Genomic DNA, 18,233 nt, shown 5'->3' on the forward strand with positions numbered 1-18,233 from the left:
AAGAACAAGCATTAAAAGAACACTGGAAAGTACTTTAAATTCAATATATTTTTATTCTTTGTAAATACAATGAGTACAACTTTTTAACTTCACAAATCGGTTAATCCACTTTGTACAGGAAAAGTTTTACTCATTCTATGATAGTCCAAGTGCTGATCTTTCTCAGTGCTAGTTCCTAATAACAAATTTTGAAAAGTACAGCAGCTATCTTTAAATGTTTTTTTTTTCTACATTTTTCATACATCAAATAAGCAGCTTATAACGTTTTTGTGTGTGAGAGGGTATAGGTGAACAAGGCTTCAAAATTAGAACCTGGAGTATTCTAAAAAGGCAATGGAGATTTTTGGAAATTGTTAGCATTGTATCAGTCAACAACTTTTATTTCTTTGAAATAAAATTCCTTCCATTGATTTTTTAATAGTCATTTCATTTCTCCACACATCTCATCGACAAAGAGTTTGGCCACCGTTGCCTTTGGTTTCAGCACTGTGCCAACGGGACAGCCAGCAGGTCACTGAAGCGGTCATCTCCATTGTATTTGGTTTTGCTGTTTTAGTCTTCCTTTCTTGACTTGTATCTTTTCAGGGGTGGGTGTATGTGAATGTGTGTCTGTGTGTGTGGAAGAAGAAGGAGGGAAGTTTGGGGAGGAAGTTTATAAAGCTCTTGTGTCTTTGAGATGTTAACTGAACAAATTGTGACATCCGCGTCAAAGATCACCAGTTCATTTTGTAGGAAGAATGGAGCTCCCATCGTAAGCTACTTTTTAATCAGTTCTGAAGGCCACTTCATGATGTATTATAGCAGAAGCAATGTTTTGGTAACCTGGTCTTAAATGTTGCCTATCGTATTAAAAACATTTTCCCAACATAGGCTACCTTTAAAACAATTCTGAAGGCCACTGCATCTTGTGTTACAACAGAAGCCAAGTTTGGTTACTCAGTTCCAAATACTGAACAAACTAAAGTACCTTCTTTCACATTTTGTCTCAGATCTGCCAGTTAAATGAGAGAATAGCAGAGTCTTTGTTAACTATGACTGGCATCTGAATTGCCTCCATCCTGTAGTAACAGGAATAGCAGCCAAATTCCAACCACTTTCACTTTTTCTGTAGAACAAAGCATTCTCTCCATGATCTAAATCACTCTGTTCAGAGCAGCAGAATCATATCTACTGGGGTGGTTTTTGTCAATGAGTTTAAGGGCTAAACATTCCCAGGCTTATGCTTCCTGTAGATTTTGTTAGTTGAGGCTTATTCTCCATAGATAAAAGTTCTTCTCAAACTGTCCATCCTGATTGTTTATTTTAAGGTAATTTATATGTCACTGGATTTGTACATATCTGAAAGCAGTCTTGTAATTGGTACATTCCCAATGGTCTTTTTGAAAAACACTTCTTCTATTGTAGATGGACTAATTGAACGTAAAGCTGGTAAAAGCAATAAAAGTTTCCCAAAACGACAGGGTTGTGTGGGATACCTGGGAGATGGAGAGAGAAAGAATGTTATTGAAGTTTTCAAGTATTTTTTCAGAGTAAGTATTTTATTTCATAGAAAATGACCAACATTCAATAAACTGTACAGATGGTGCTACCCGTGCGAAAGCCCTGTGTTTTGTACTCATGTGGGCAAGAAGATTGACTCCAAGGAAATCTATATAGCTGTTAGCAGAATATAGAACAAAGTTTCTGAGTTTTGTTTAGCTCCTTTGTTTATTCCCCTAGAGCTATAGCAATATAAAGACTGGATCTGCTCCGATGTGTCCCTCCTACAACAACTATGTTCTCAATGCCATTCAGGGAAGAGCTTGTCCTGTAATAACTACCCTCTCATTTAAAGTGCAGTTTAAACCTAGCCAGATTGTCATGGTAATCACATTGCCTCTTTTTGGTTGACATGTGTATTGAATGCCAGTTGACATTTTTGAAGAAAATTTTAGTTAAAGAAGCTCTGTTTATCCCCAGGTAGTGTGTTTGTGTACAGGATATTTTCCATCCTTTCTCCCAGGTTTTGAAGCCAACACAACACAGGATGTGCGTTCTAGCTGTGCTTACGCTGACTTTACACCAGTGATTCTCAAACTTCTGCTTACAGTGGTCTCCCTGAAAGGAGGAGTAGATCATTTGGAGAAATGTACTGCTTCTCCAGACTGCCATCCCTTGCATCCTGTTGACTCCACTGAAATCAAACAGCTGATACTGCTGTAACACTGGCAGGAAGGTAAATTCAAGCCTGAGGATGAAATGCAAGCTGAAAGCCCTCTCCCAGTGAAGTCAAAGTGACAGTCCTGTCAGTGAACTGCAGATTTTCTCTTGTAAAAGGCTATCTTTTACCGCAGATATTGTTTAGCCCAGTAGCTAAATACTTCCAACAACACAGAAATGTAGCAGAAAAATTGCCATGCCTGGAATGGAAACAGTGGCTATGTATTCCTCCCTGGCTTCTCTCCCCAGCAGGCCCTGTCTCAGTCTAGGGAGCAATCTTCCTGGAAAAGGCCTTCCCTAAGAGCAGGAAGAGGCTGCTATGCAGCAGTTATTCTTTTTGTTCTGAAGCAGCCATAACTGGATGGAATTTGCATATTTAGTCCCATCCTCAGTCAGGCCATTCCCTTTAGACTAATAGAAGTGATCAGAGACTGCTGCCATCTAATCTCTGATGTGGAGTAGCCTTCTGCCTGACAGAGCTATTATGACAGCAAATCAAAGTTTCAGAAAGAAAAGATGGTATTGAAGTTTCTCTTTCAGGGCTCCCATCTCCCACTGTTCTAGTCTCATGGACCTTCACTGCAGCTAAACAACATAGACGTGGATTTTACAAGCCCTGTGACAACCCTCCCTGGGAGTCCTGAACCAACCAAGGCAGCGTTGCAGAAGATGTTGGGTAACACCTTCAGGCTTCTCCACTGTCACATGACTCTGAAGTGGTCCATAGCAGGAGGTTACTGATCTGTTCCCAGCCAGCTGTTCTAGAGTGTGGGGTTGTACTTTGCACATTTTCTGGGCTCACCCTCATACACTTTGTGGAATGACAGCTACAGCTTTTACAGCAGGTTTTAAGATTTCTGTATCCTATGGAACTTGTCCTGAATTAGACAAGGGGAAATATTTTCTTCCCAGACAATGATTCTCATCACTCTCCCACTGCACCACAGTGGGATTCACAAGTTCTGGGTTTTTCATTTCAACCCGAGCACAGACACAGGCTAGCATCTTGGAAGAGCCACTTAAGATCCTTGTGTCCTGATTTCTGTGTCTGCAATGTGGGGGAAATCATATGGGAATTGGAGATCATGGGTAAAAAGCACTCATACTGGTCTGAGATGTGAAGTTTTGAGCATCACTTTTAGAGGTATTTAATTGGATAAAGTGTAGAGGAAAATGTAGGCCTCTGAACTGCAAAGTTTTCCACAGCAGGTATCACTTCCCAGGGGAAGATCTCTCCTATTAGCACTTTTCTGTTTGTTTAAATACACTGAGGTGCTGGAGCATACCCAAAGAAGGGCAACAAAACCAGTGAAGGGTCTAGAGCACAAGTCCTCCGAGCAACAGCTGAGAGGGCTGGGGTTGTTCAGTCTGAAGAAAAGGAGGGAGGGGAGACCTTACCACTCTACCTGAAAGGAAGTGAGTTGGGTTTTGGTATCTTCTCCCAAATAGTGACCAGAGGAAACAGCCTCAAATTGCACCAGGGAAAGTTTAGATTGAATATTAGGAAAAATTTCTTCCCCAAAAGGGTTGTCAAGCATTGGAACAGACTGCCCAGGGAAGTGGTGGAGTCACCATCCCTGAAGGTATTTAAAAGACATGTAAATCTGGCACTTGGGGACATGATTTAGTGGTGGACTTGGCAGTGTTAAGTTAATGACTGAATTCGATGATTTGAAGGGTCTTTTCTGACATTTTCTGTAGTTCTCTTCCATCAGGAAATGCCAAATGCCAGCAGGCTGACAGCCAGTGAATATTTGCTGTAACAGCCCAGTCCCCACTTCAGTCAGTGCAAATGTCATCTTCAGTACAGTGAGAGTAGGATTTTACCCCCACACCTGCCAGAAATATTGAGAGAAGACACCACTCACCTGGTGTGAATGTAGCTGTTCAGAGTGAGCTGGGCTTCATCTTGAAGGGCTGCTATGGCAGCAGCATTTCGGAAACTCCTCAGTTCAGAACCACTGTGTGTGGGCACTGGAAAGCAGATCAGTTACTAGTTCAGCTTGACTCTTGGGTGGGTCAAAACAGTTCAGCTAGTGCTATCAATGGAAATTAAATGTTCCTATTAGTTTCCTGGCACTCCACTGTCAGTCTTTCAAAATGCAGCACTGACTACTGGAACGCAATACTGGGAAATCCACTGGGTGATACAAAGCTGTATCTGGCTTAAAACATAATTTTTTTCTTCAAAGTAGCAACCTCATAGTTACTAGATCAGATGAGCAAGAGATTCTTTCTGCTTACCAGCTTTGAAAGTGACGATGCATTTAAGACAGGCAAATTCGGTAGCATCTAGCCGAAGTTGTCTAAATCTAGCCACAACCTCCTGTAAAGCCTGTATTTCTGAAATAATTTTATTCAGCTTCTGAGAATCTGTATTGTCACCATTCATGCCTGAAACAGAAACAGATGAAATAAATAATATTAAAGGCATTTCCTTTATTTTATATTGATTTCTGACAAAATCCTCTGTATCAATATCCACTCTATTGTCACACTTGTCTATCTGGTTCCATGTAAACTGACTATATTGTATGAAAGTTAATATAAAATCTTCTCTTGGATGATAACAAACACAGTAATTTGCATTTAAATGACAATGCAAGCGGTCATGAATACAACAAAACAACATTATTTGCATTTAAATATAGATTTATAAATGACAGGTATGCTCTATTGTTCAGTAGGAATTTGTTATTCTTTACATGTTGTTCTTTTTTCAGTAATGTATTTTTATGGTAATTTTTGTAACAAAGTCATTAAATTGTGCAATTCTTACCAGATACAGCCAGTAGAGTGTTAGCATCAACTGGAATGGCCCATTGTGCTATTCCTAGAACAAACAGTTCTCTCCAAGCATCTTCCAAAAGCATCAGCTGTCATACAATAGATGTACAATATAACATAGTGTATAATTTATAGATTTATAAACAATTTAAATATGTAAATTTCTGTTATTTTAAAAACTACTTTAAATGCCTGTCATGGTATTTTCCCCACAGCATTCATTAGCTCTTCTCTTAGGTTTTTGAGAAGGTGTCTAGAAAAAAGTCTGTGCATTGTGGAAAAACACTGAGCGTTGGCTCACTGTGCACCATGTTGTGGACCAAAAGGGAAAGTGAGAGAGGAGAGTGAGAATTCCTTCCCCAAGAGTTTGCTCACAACATGAACACTCTTGCCTTTGTTTCTCAGCATGGTATGGGCTCTCTGCTCCTCTCCCTCACACATATAATTGTTCTAGGACAGCTTGGATGAGTGCTTTCCTCTCGCTCTCTAGGGATTACACTCCTTTCCCTTGGGAAGACTGAATTTGTGAAAAGAAGCCTGGACAACATCCTGCATCAGTGTAGGGAGCACTGCTTTAGATCATATATGTATCTTACAGCCCCTTCCTTACTAAGCAAGTCTTTAGCTCTGTCAAGCACAGCATCTGGACACACATAGAGTTTCTCAGTGTCACCCGTTTTCATGGGTTTTTTGCATAAAATCACTCAGAAATTCCAGGCACTGAGCTGTTGCCTTTCAGAGATGTGAATACCCAGGCACCTACACTGACAGCATTACTGGTTCTCTGCCACTTTTGCATGTTGTGTGGCTGTATGGAGGATGTGTTTTTCTCTGTTTGGAGGCAATGCTTTTCATTTCCATGAAGAGTCAGTGGTGCATCTGAAGAGGAGAAAAGACTTCTGGAAATGCAGACTGGCAAAGCCAGACATTTTTAATCTTGAGGGCATCTAGGATTGTTAGCCTAGACCAAGTCTTAAGAGGCATTTGGAGGATCCTCAGTTCAGCTGAAGTTCATGGCCCATAGGGCATGTTGTGATGCATACACATTGCTGGGACCTTGTGCCCCACAATAGGGTGGGAGAGAGTTGGAGGGATGAGAACTGGAGTGGAGTAGGGAGGTATCTTCTAGCAGCTCCATGCAGTGAAAACAGATTTTCCAAAACTCATGGAGCAAAAAAAACCAAACCAAAACAACCCCCCAAAACCTGCAAAAATTAATGTTGCTATGGTCCCTGAAAGTATCAGCAGCTTAGCTTTTTAGGAAAATAGGAAGGTGGGCATTTTAAGTCTGTGAAGAGTCTCTAAGGAAGAACAAAGTAAAAAAAGATGTTGTACTAAATTAATTATTATTTTCTTGGAATCAGATATGTGAAAGTAATAGCTGATACAGAAAGCATCAATAAAAATAATCCTTCATCAATGTGCGAATTCTTAACAGTATTGCTGTTCAGGGTAGTGTTATTTGTTGCCAGCCAATAGGACAAGAGGCAACGAGCAGAAACTGATGCACAGGAAGTTTCATCTGACTATGAGGAAGAACTTTACCGTGCAGATGACCGAACATTGAGCAGGTTGCTCAGAGAGCCTGTGGAGTCCCCCTCATCAGAGATACTCAAGAACAACCTGGCCCCAATCCTGTGCCATGTGTTCCCTGCTTGAGCAGGAAGGCTGGACCAGGTGGCCCACTGTGGTACCTCCCAGCCTGACCCAGTCTGTGATTCTCAGATTACAAGTTTTAATTCCCCCTATTCTGATCTGAATGGGATGAAGAGTTCTCAGAATCTCTGCTCTCAATTGTCACTGTAGGGTTATGTCCATTTTGTGCCTTTTTTTGCTATGTGCTTTGCAGAACTTCTACATAACCTAAGGAAATTGTGACAGGAAGGTATTTCTGTCACTGTTTGCACACAGTTACTGTTTGAAATACTCACATTGTATTTCACAGTATGAAAAACTACCGAGATTATTTTATGCAATGTGGGGAAGGCGGCGTTTTGTCTAGAGTATAGTGCCCATCTCAGCCTCTGTTCTGAGAGCGGATGCAACCACTGCAACCTGTGAACCCAGCCCCTCCTCTGGATAATCCTTCCTGATGGATGGGCAGGTTTCTGTATGACATAGGAAATGATTCACCAGCCTTTCATTTGCGTTTGTAAAACTTTTTTGTCATTCATTCATGCAGATACAATGGTAATGAATGGTGGTTCCTGGAAGATATCAATTTCATATGTTCTTTCCCACTAAGTCTTTAAAGTCAGAAGACTTTAGAAATTAGAGACTACTCCAATAGCTGAAGCTTTCTTCATGCCTATGCATAAGTTTGTAAAACCACCAATTAAAATGATTCATGCTGAAGTCATACTCAGCCCTCCTTCTTCAAAGAAACAACAAATACTGGGCTGTCTGAAGGACTGGGTTTTGCTTCTTAATCAACCCCATCCTTAGAGTGACATTTTGTTGGTGATGTGCATTGGGCCAACCTGTCTCACAGGCAAAATGGACACGTGTGCAGGATACTAGAAGTACGGTATTTTTGTTTGTGTGGCTTCTAGTTCATGATGGATTTATCTGTATGGATCTAGGGAAGGGATGCACCCTCTGTTTTACCAGTGGTAAGTGACTCAGCAATCCTCAGACTTGTGTTTTATCAGCAAATTAATTTCTATCTATTTCCTTGCCTTCAAGACAAAACTGTCTCAGAGTCCTGAAATCACAGTGCACTTGCCTTTTCAGAAGAGCACAAAAAAACCCCTAAAATTCAGAAAAAGGTTTTAGAGTCTCCTTAGGCAGATGTCAGGGATACAAAAAGAGAAATGCAGACATTTACAGCTGGGCCATTTGTCAAATTAAATAATGCAATAGCACTGTTATAAAATTCAACAGTGCGATTATTTATGAAATAAAGTGATTAAAATCAGTTATTCCTTCTCCAGCTCTCCTAAATATGTCGGGGGAATCATTCAGAAAGAAGCCCAAGTCAAAGTGTTAGAGCTGAGCAGCTCTGAGTTTTGAGGAAGCTGGCTTGCAATGAGGAAGTCAAGGTAATGTTAAGGAAAGGCTGGGTTTTTAACTAATGTCAGTCCCCGATATGATATTGAAAGAGGCAGTGGGTTATTTAACAGGAGCACTATGGTATCTATGGTAGATAAGCAGGCCTTGCTGTTTGAGGCATGCTTGTTCATGTGCAGTGGAGACTTCCCTTGCTCCCAGATCCTGCTGTCCCTCCTCTGCACACTAACAGAGATGCATAGGGAAATGTGCCCCTATTATGTCAAATAAAGCCTTTGCCTAGGGAGTCTGCTGTGGACATCCCTGGTCTAGATATGGACTCAGTCTCCACCTGTGTGCTGGGGCTGGGGCTGGTGCTGGTGCTGGAGCAACACACTTGCTTCTTGTTCCTGATATTTGAGCCTGTTTCTTTGGCTGCTTGGTGTGACAGACCCAGTGCTCCACAGGAGTAGTGCCAGCAGAAGATGTGATTAGAGAGCAGTATTCCACACTGGGATTATTATCTTCCTAACGGTGTGTGTGATCTCCTGGGCCCTGTGTCATCACTTCCCTCATCCTCACTGCATAGCAGTGGAGCTGAGCAGCATTCCCTTTGTGTAATTTCCAGACAAGGATTTCAAACCATGGGTTTGGTGCTAGAAAAAAACATTTTTATACACCTTAACCTTATATCACATTGTGACCACCATGATTTGCCTTTAGATAGAAAACACTATTGGTTTCCTAAGAAATTATTTTCTTTTAGTTCTTTGCATATCATATGCAACATTTGCAACATGCATCTGTGGAAAGAAACTAGTTCCCCTGATAACTGCTATGTAACATCTAGACTGCTGTGTAACATTTAGGGCACAATTTTTTGAGTAACCATTTTGGTAAATTAGCTCAGTCATATCAAAGTATTAGATATCTTTTATGATTGGGACTTTGCGTAGTTTCCACCCTTCCATTTTATAATTGTGTGATGACTTTTTTAAAAATTGGTGCATTATACAAAGCACACTGAGTCCTCATCAAGAATCAAGTCATTAAGAAATTGCTTCAGCTTGTATGGTACACATATGATTTATTCAAGGTAAAGACGAATTGTCATAGAGGAAAACAAAACACATTAGGGAAGATTTTAATTAATGGGAGAAAATACTGGGGGCTGGCCAAATACTGCTTCCACCATATTAATGTAATTGTAAGTTCACTGAAGCCAAGGTGAATAAGAAAAAAATGTTGGCTGTGTAAACAGTTGAGAGGAGAGCAGGAGCAGGAGAAGGCGAAGGAGGAGGAGGTAGAGGGGGTGATGGAGGAGGAGGAGAAATGGTCTTCAGAAACCCTTCAGTCATATCCTGAGGCTGTATGCTTAAATAAGCATTTCTCATCCCAAAATAGCAAAGTAAGATGCTGTTTCCTATTTTATGAAGGGAAAAGTTGTCCCACAAGTAGAGAAATAGTTTTGGCATGCTAAGCTTGGTCTGCAGCCTGGTGATTTCTCCTCTGAACCTTGCCCTCCCATAATAGTCACGTTATATTAGATTTTTTTTGTTTGATTGATTTTCACTTGCTTCATGAAATAAAAGTTGGAGGAAAGCAGTTTCTAAATCACTGCCTGGTTTTCAGGGACAGACCTAAATTCTACTGTGAACTTCAGAACTGCTGAAGTCCATTACAGGTTTTGAGATCTAGGGCTGGAAGTTCAGGACCCTACCTGAGGTCTGAGACTTTAACAGGCAGACCAGGCTGATGCCACTCCCACTGCAGGTGCCTTACCTGGTCTTGTAAGGACAAGGTGGAGAAGGCTGGGACACTCTTGGCCCACTTGATGCTCATGAACAGAAGTCTGGCTGCTGACTCGCAGACGGATTCAGTGGCCACTTCGTAGAGGTACATAGGGGTACCGTTGACTTCATGTGGGTACTAATGTCAAAAAGAAAATAAAGCAACTTCATACAGTGTCACCAAGGCAGTCTCATCTTCCTCTCCCCTACAGCTGCCATTCTGTGCATCAAACTCATGCTCAATGCAGAGTGTGCACTCTCCTGTTCCGCAAGCAGAGGGCATTGCTTGCAGTGAGCTCACTTCAAACTGCTCCCTGCTGCTTATCCGCTTGGATGAGCTGTACTACAGAAACAGTTTGGAGGAAAAGACTGAAGGGAGAATGAAATTATTACATTGGGGGGGAGAAGTATGAAAATGAAGTGTTATCCTTTACTCTGTTACACACTCGCACATCTTTGATAGCAGAGTTAGAAGAATACAAGTTTGATTAAGAATTTGTGGTTTGTAACCTTGCTTCAGAAGCTGATTTAGCATTCCAACCCTGCTCAGCAAAGCAGTAAGCACTCACTTAACCTTAACCTTCATCTTACTCCCTGACTGCAACAGGTTGTAAGTAAATGAGTAGAGCTAAACATAACTATCTAAAGGATGTGTTGGGTTGGAATGGAGTTATGTTTTCAAGTGTGTGCTACATTTTCTTGCCAAATAATTTCTGATTCTGTGTTTTCCAAAATTACCGTGTAAAACTGTATATTGTGACCATGTTCATGATGGGTTCTGCCAAACTACCAACTCTGAAAATGCAGAACTATTTAAGCAGTCTCTTCTGTGATTTTCTAGATGCAGTGAATATGTAAAATACCACTGCAAATGAGCTAATGAAAAACATCACCTCACAACTAATTCCTGTGCAGTTGAGGCCACAGCAGTGCTTCCACTGGTCTGCTTAGGAAATGTCACAACTAAGAAGTACAGAGCCAGCTTAGCTATGTTTGTTTTTTGTGTCTATGTGGACAAGCTACAGGCTTTGGTCAGTACACATAGTACTTTCTGGACTATACCACCATGGAGATGGGCATTTTGCTGAAGAAAACTCAATGATTGCATGCCTTGTGAAACAATTTGTTTAGAACTGACTTGTGGATGGGCTCCAGGCAGGAATAGCACTTCTGCAGCCATGAAGGTGTAAGAATGAAGGAGGGACAGGGTTTGTATGGAGCAGGTTATCAGTCAGTGCTGCTGCTCACCCCTTTTGCAGAGGGCCTCTCATCCTGTGCACCTCATCTCTTCAGGGCTTTAGGGATATAACAAAAGTCCCCACCACAACCCTCAGAGCCTCAAGCCTTGCTCTTTGCCCTGTCTATCCCTCTATCCCAGAGGCAGGAAGGAGCTGACAGGTTGCAGGCTCCCTGGTCTGCAGGCCTGCTGAGGGCCAGAGCAGTGGCTGACCTTTGGGGTGGGCTGTGCCAGGCCCACCAGAGCCTGTCTCTCTGGGGTGCCAGTGACGGTGGCCAGCTCCAGGCCATGGGGCTCCAACTGGGAGACGGCGGTGAAGAAGGCGGGTGCTGGCAGGGCAGCGGTGGGGAAGTGTGGGGTGCCGCCGCTCTCCTCCTTGTGCCCGCGAAAGTAGAGGGCCACCTGCTTCCGTATTGTCGACGTCCGGGGGCCCCGCTCGTGCTGCACCGCTGTGGGGCACCAAGGAGAGATGAGGGAGTCACCAGGGGGTTCCACACTGGGTACCCTACACTGCTCGGCTGGGCTTCCCTCCCTCCCGGCAATTTTCTCCTGCCCCTTGCCCAAGAGATGTCTCGGGAGAAATGTCCGAGGCTGTCACAGGATGGGGGGATTACTGGGGGCCAGGGCAAGGAGACACCAGAATGACACAGCGCTCCACGGTTCAGAGCAACTCCGTCCTGCTGCCCTGCCACCCCGGCCCCGGGAGAGGGGGAGCAGGTACCATCTTTGTTCATGTTGACCTCCAAGCACTTCTTCAGCCGGCAGGCTCGGCACTGGTTCCTGTGCGTCTTGTCCACCGGACAGCCTCCCTGCAACACAGCCAGCCGTCGGGCCGGGGGCAGCAGCGCGCCCATCCCGCCGGCTCCCAACACCCTCCCCGCGGCGGCGGGCACGGAGGGGCCGCCCTTGGGTGCGTCGGGCCGGGCCGGGCCGGGCGCTCGGCCCAGGGATAGGGCGGGCCGGGCCGCCTTCAGCACCCGAGACAGCGACGGCGGTGCCCCGAGCCCCACTGCGCCTTCCCAGCCCCACGTCCCCGTGGGGACTGTCCGCGGGTGGAAAGGAGCGCGGCCGGAGCGGGAAGGCGAAAAGCGGGGCTGCATCGGGCCGGGCGCGGGCGCGACACGCCGGCATGTAAACCGATGGTTGTCTATCTCCCGGACATGTACTGAGGCTTATGGAAGGCTGTCCCTCTCTGTCCCTTCATAACGAGGTGTACTGGCTGCGCCCTTCCCCAGCCCGCATCCCGCCGCCTCCCTGCGCATCCCCCCGGCCTCTCCGGTGGGCTGGAGCGGGGGGGCGTGCCGGGGACAGGCGGGCTGGGACATCCAGCGCCCGGCCTCGGCCCGGCACCCCCTGGGAAGGGAGGGTGAGACTGCGTGGGTGCTGCGCCTTGCTTGCTGCGGGTGTCTCTGTTGGCGAGGGGAGGGCAATACGGACCCTTGGGGAAATGCAGGGTAAGGGATGCAGAGGGTGAGGGGGATGCTCTGCGGCTGGTACCTGATTTCCTGATTTGCAAACATAGGTCCTATTCCTTCTGATGCTCCGCTTGAAAAATCCCGAGCACCCATCGCAGGCGTACACCCCATAGTGCTTCCCGGAGCTGCGGTCCCCACACACTTTGCAAGGGATGTCTAAGATGCGACCTGAAAGCAGAGAAGGGAAAGAGGGAAAGAGAACGCTCAGCAATCTGACCTCCGGAGAGATTAGCCCCAGAGCCGCAGTACAAGCAAATAACGAAGTGATTTTATAGCCAACTTTCTTTTCCTTGAGCAAGTGTCAGTCTTCTACAATGAGCATTATTCATGCCCCACTACGTTTATTTGGATCTTCTATAATCGCCAAGACCCATTTTGGAAGGGAAGATTACAGCAGCGGGAGCAGCAGACTTGCCCGCTAGAAGTGAGGATGAGGAGGGTGGGGAGGGAATTGCGGGGATTTAGGGGGAGTGTTTCCTTCACTTTCTGGCGCACGGCAAACAAAGGTCGGCACTTTCCCTGGGCAGGAGAGCAGTCAGGAGACCGAGGCACAGAATTAAACCAAAACAAAATAAAATGACCGGGAAGCCAAGTAATTTCCTCTCCCCGCTAGCAATCCAGGGAAAGGGAGTTGGTTTCTGCCACAGAGAGGGCGTGCCATTTTCTTCACCTCAAAACCTGCACCAAAACTTTCCGCCGCGTTTTTGTGAGCGGAGGAGTCTGCGAGCGAGCTTGGGTGCGAGTCTGCAGGGCGGGCAGCGCTCCTCCACTCCGCTCCGCCTCTCCTGCAGCCCCCTCTCCACCAGACGCTGCTTTCACACCGGCTTTGACTAGAATTGCAAATGCTCTGAGGGGGATGCAAAAACTCGTAGAGAGAGTATTGCAGCCCCGTTCAAGAAACCCGCCAAAACCCCGCTAGGCTTCTGTCTTTTCTATGTTTTTTTTTTTCTTCTCTCTTCTATTCTTTTTCTTTTTCTTTTTCTTTTTCTTTTTCTTTTTCTTTTTCTTTTTCTTTTTCTTTTTCTTTTTCTTTTTCTTTTTCTTTTTCTTTTTCTTTTTCTTTTTCTTTTTCTTTTTCTTTTTCTTTTTCTTTTTCTTTTTCTTTTTCTTTTTCTTTTTCTTTTTCTTTTTCTTTTTCTTTTTCTTTTTCTTTTTCTTTTCTTTTTCCTTTTCTTTTTTCTTTTCTTTTTTCTTTTCTTTTTTCTTTTTCTTTTCCTTTTTTCTTTTCTTTTTCTTTTTCTTTTTCTTCTTCCTCTTCTCTTCTCTTCTCTTCTCTTCTCTTCTCTTCTCTTCTCTTCTCTTCTCTTCTCTTCTCTTCTCTTCTCTTCTCTTCTCTTCTCTTCTCTTCTCTTCTCTTCTCTTCTCTTCTCTTCTCTTCTCTTCTCTTCTCTTCTCTTCTCTTCTCTTCTCTTCTCTTCTCTTCTCTTCTCTTCTCTTCTCTTCTCTTCTCTTCTCTTCTTTTTCTTCCCTCTGCCTCAAACAGTCTTCTTCTCTCCTACCAGAACTTAAGCTGGAAATTCAGTTCTCTCACGAAATCTTGGTCTCCAAACTCCAGTGAAGAGCTCTCTAGACCATTATCTTTGTTTGGAAGTAGTTCGGGAGAGCCCCGTCTATGGGGGTTGAGGATGAAGGCTGGAGGGGTAAAAGCAGCAGCGTGCGGAGCGGTGCGGAGCGCTGCTACGGGACGGGAGGGGGCAATTGAAACAGGCCGCAGGGGCTCCTCTCGCTCCCTAGAGAATTTAGGAGTCGGAGATACTTTCAGACATGTCTATGCTAAGGCTCTAAGACAATGCCTGCTGGCAGACAATAGGGACATTAGATAAAGTGTTAACTTAATGATTTTTCCCATTGAAACTCGTTTGACTGCCTCCAATGAGCACAAGCTGCCAGCTTCTCCCCTAAATGAAACCCGACAGCTGCTATACACAACACGGTGAGAGGGACGGGGATTAGGTTAGGGACTGCGAGAGGGAGGGGTGGAAGAGGGAGGGAAGGTGGGAGGGAGGGAGAGGGGTTAAAGAATAGAAAACTTTTACGCAATTAATAAGGAGCGCAGCTGAAGGATGCCCCCCCGACCCACTGCCTGCGAGCAAACCGCGGCTTTGGAGCTGCAGGTAGGCGCCCGTGAGGAGGGCTGAGGCCAAGGCACCGTTTCTGGGAGTGTGTAATTACAAGCCCTCCTTGCCACCTGCCTATTGGGGCACCAGTGACCCGTCAAAAAGTGTAGCATGGGAATTCGGATATCGCACAATGCCAACGGGGGGAAAGCGCTCGACTTCCCTCTCCAGTTCTTAGCATCCACGGGGAGAGAGAGGGTCCACACGCACGCACACAAAGGAGGAGGAGGAGGAGGAGGGGCAGGCTGGGGGTGGGGGGAGAGACACTGGAGTTGTACGTGCAGTGTTGGTGCATCCCGGTGTGGAGCCCGGCACTGCCGCGCTGCCCCCACGCACCCCGGTCCACCGCCGCTCCCGGCGCCGGGACCCCGCTCCGCTCCTCTTCCCTTGCCAGCAGTCCCCAGCCTCGGCCGCGCAGCCGAGCCCACTGTGGGACCGCTGTTCCCCCCGGGGCACCGGACAGCCACGGGGGTCCCTGCTTCCCCGGCTGGCCTGCGGTGTGGGGCAGCCAGCTCGGCTCCGCTGGCGCTAAAGTCGTGCGGTGGAGAGGGAAGAAACTTGGGTTACTTTTAAAAAATAGTTTTCCCCAGACGGATTTTATGTTTGGGAGCTGTTTTGAAAAAATCCTATGCACTATCTAGGTACATATCCACATCATGCATGTAAACATATTTTCTATATGTCCTTTACTCGCCTACATATTCGGTCTATAAAACCCGAGAGCCTGGAACACCTCGCCAAACCCACATAAACGTGTTTCCAGCCGCCAGAGCGGCTCGGCCGGTCCTCTGAGCTCCGTGGACCTTGGCGAGGCGGAGGACAGGGAGAGGGGACACGGCAGAGGGAGCGGCTGGGGTCCCCCGCTTCACGAGTCTGCGGGGCCGCCCCGTCCCGCCGCCCGCCCGCAGCCCCGGCCGCGATCTGCAACACCCCCCCCCCAACCCCAATCCCTGCCCCGCAGGGGCTGTTATGAGAAAACTTTCGTGCAGGGCGAAATATGAAATAAGTAGACGGGTAAGAGGCAGGGCGGGGGGTGGGAAGAGAAAAATGTAAGCTTGACACGGGGTCATGCGATAACTGATTAACTCTGTTTAAAAGCGCTCCGGTTCCCCGAGGTACCGCTTCGTCTCAGAAGTTTTAGCACTAAGAAAATGGGATTTCTGTTCAGCAGGGAAACCGTTTTGAACATCCCACGACAGGGGGTCCTTGGGGGCTTTTTTTTGTGTCATAATTGCTTAAAGGATATATGGCAGTCCCGATTACTGTAATTACCATCAGAGGCTGTTGAAAGAAGTTAGTCTGGGCTCGGGGGACGGCGGGATGGGGTCTTGTTACCACCCAGGCTGATATCGCAGCTGACATCGCCAGGCGCCCACCGGCGGGCAGAAAAGCCAGGACGCAGCTCCCTTGTCCAGGAACCCCCTAGGACCCCCAGGATCGCGCCCAGGCCCCAGGACAGCTGGTGGGGCTTTGCATGCGCTGCCGAGCCCGGCTGGGATCGGGTCCCGGCCCTGAGCGAGGCCACGCGTGTGCTCGTCCCCGTGGGGTTTGGCCGAGTCGGGCCTGGGGGTCCCTTTCAGGAGGTCCCCGGGGTCAGGGGGTCATCAAGCGGTGAAAGCGGCGGCAGTGGCCCAGGGTCGCCCAGCGCCGTGCGGCCGGAGGCGCGGTCCAGCCTTCGCAAAATGTCTCCAGCAGAAGCTGCGGCGTCTTTTGGGGACAAGGCTCGCCGATCCTTCCTACCCCTTCCCCAGCACTCAGAAAGCTGCCAGGAGCCCCGACAATGTCCCAGCGCGGCTACCCACGAGCCCGATCCCGCTCCGACTGCCTCGCACTTCCCGAGCAGCCTGGGCAGTGCAGCTGGCGGAACCAGCCCCCGGCCACTGCAGGTTTTTGGACCCTGCCCCATCCTCTCCCCCAGTTAGCCCCTTAGCACCTCGACTACATTTTTTTTTCCCCTCGGGCGGCTGGCTCGGAAAGGTGCCGCACTCAGCCCCAAGGAGGAAGAAATAAAACCAGCCCACACCGAAGCGGCGGCAGCTCGGCCGCAGCGCCGGGGGCTCCGCGCCGCTCGCCTCCTCCACGCGCGACCTCCGCGCCGAGGCCCCCGGCTGTCCCCCGGCCCTGCTGCACCCCCCTCCCTCCTTCCCGGCTTCCCGGCCCCCGCGGACAAAGGGCGGACCCGGGTCAAAATAATGGAGGACAGCGGCGAGAAGAAGGCCTCAGGGCTGGCTAGAGGCGGCCGGTGGCAGGTACCACGGCGGGTTCCTCACGGCTCTGACTCCCTTTTTCCGGTGCTCCGCAACCCCGGGAGCCCGTCGGAGTGCAGAGGAAATAGCTGTCCGATCCATCACTTGTCAGACATTAAATTGGATTGGGTATTTCCCCCCCCCTTTGTTACTGACTCCATCCATATTACAAACTTCGAAAGTCCCATTGGGATTATACGGATTGAGCCATTCTGTAAGAGAGGTTAGTCATGCTTTAAATTCTCCAGTTATGAGGTGCATGGATTTAGGATTAAGGAAAATGTGACTTTTAAGTTGTTTCTGCTTTCCTCGTTGCAGGATTATTTGTTGTAACTGGGAATGGTGTGCAAAGTATTGCGTTTAAATCCTCCTTCAACTGAGTTGCTTGCGCGATTCCGTGTAATTGAGTGACCGGAGTTTCAAACTCTTAAAAAGAAATTATTATGTCGCAGAAGGTTGCATAAAGTCCGTGAGAAAAGCAGCACGTTTCAACGCCGTAAAGCCATTTAAACCCAAACCTTCATTCTTCCGCCCCAGTACCGGAGACCTGCACACAGCCGCCCGAGCCCCGGCGGGACCAGCCCCCTCCCCGCCGCCGGCAGAGCCGCCTTCCCCAGGGCTCGCTGCCCACCGGCTTCTGCCCCGCTTCCCGGCGCGGAAGGCCAGGGCGTGCAGCTAAAAAGCTTTACTTTTTGTAAAACCCCGGGCCCAAACTCTGTCGGGGCAACACAGAGCCTATATATTCGTTGCCACTCCGGTTGGAAATATACGCTTCTTTTTCAATTGGGCGGGGGTGGCGGGGAGGGAGGGGGGATGCAAACCCAAGCCACAGCCCCCCCTCCCCTTCCTCTCCCTCCCCTCCACCTCCCGCCCCCCAGGCCAGGCTGCAGCCGGGCTCGGAAAGGCTGCTCGAAGTCTCCACCGCGTTATTACCCACTTGTTGATCCCGCCGGCTTGCTCATGCTCGAAGCCCCCGGGAGTCGTTAAACTCGGGGTGAAGCGTCGGCGCCGGGGCGAGGCGGTGCGGCCCCCCCGGAGCGCCCCCTGCTCCGCGGGGCAGGTGCCTCCCTTGGGCGCTCACTGCTGGCTCCGCCGCTGGGGCCGGCACATCGTCGCCGAGGCCCCGCTCCCCGGCAATGTCCTCCCGAGGGACGGGGACACGCTGCGGGGACGCGGCGAGGGGAAAAGGAAAAAAAAAAAAAAGTGGAGCAAAATGAAAAAAAAAAAAAAGGAAAGCCGAAAATAAGGCAAAGAAAAATAGCAACGAAGCGACCCAAAGTCGGCTGCCGCTCGCTGCCCCCCTGCGAGCAGATGCTCTCGGGACCCCGGGAGGGTGCAGGGGGTGCGACTGTGATCGCCACTGCGCTCCTGGAAGGCAAGAGAGAGCCACAGCA

The 18,233-nt window shown here is 47.8% G+C and overlaps 1 protein-coding gene across 1 annotated transcript; it reads right to left on the reverse strand.

The window, feature by feature from the left end:
• Positions 1–39: 39 nt before the first annotated feature.
• Positions 40–17,907, reverse strand: NR2E1 (nuclear receptor subfamily 2 group E member 1). Its single transcript, XM_051792415.1, has 9 exons — positions 17,777–17,907; positions 12,499–12,644; positions 11,723–11,810; positions 11,215–11,450; positions 9,757–9,903; positions 4,979–5,075; positions 4,444–4,593; positions 4,068–4,173; positions 40–1,475 (listed from the first exon to the last, which is right to left on the reverse strand). The coding sequence occupies exons 1-9, from the start codon at positions 17,799–17,801 to the stop codon at positions 1,313–1,315; spliced, it is 1,158 nt and encodes a 385-aa protein (XP_051648375.1). The 5' UTR covers positions 17,802–17,907; the 3' UTR covers positions 40–1,312.
• Between the last annotated feature and the right edge of the window lie 326 nt (positions 17,908–18,233).

The sequence above is a fragment of the Manacus candei genome, unplaced genomic scaffold (genome assembly GCF_025592945.1).
Source record: "Manacus candei isolate 608988 ecotype Guabito, Panama unplaced genomic scaffold, ASM2559294v1 h1tg000034l, whole genome shotgun sequence".
Classification (NCBI taxonomy): domain Eukaryota; kingdom Metazoa; phylum Chordata; class Aves; order Passeriformes; family Pipridae; genus Manacus; species Manacus candei.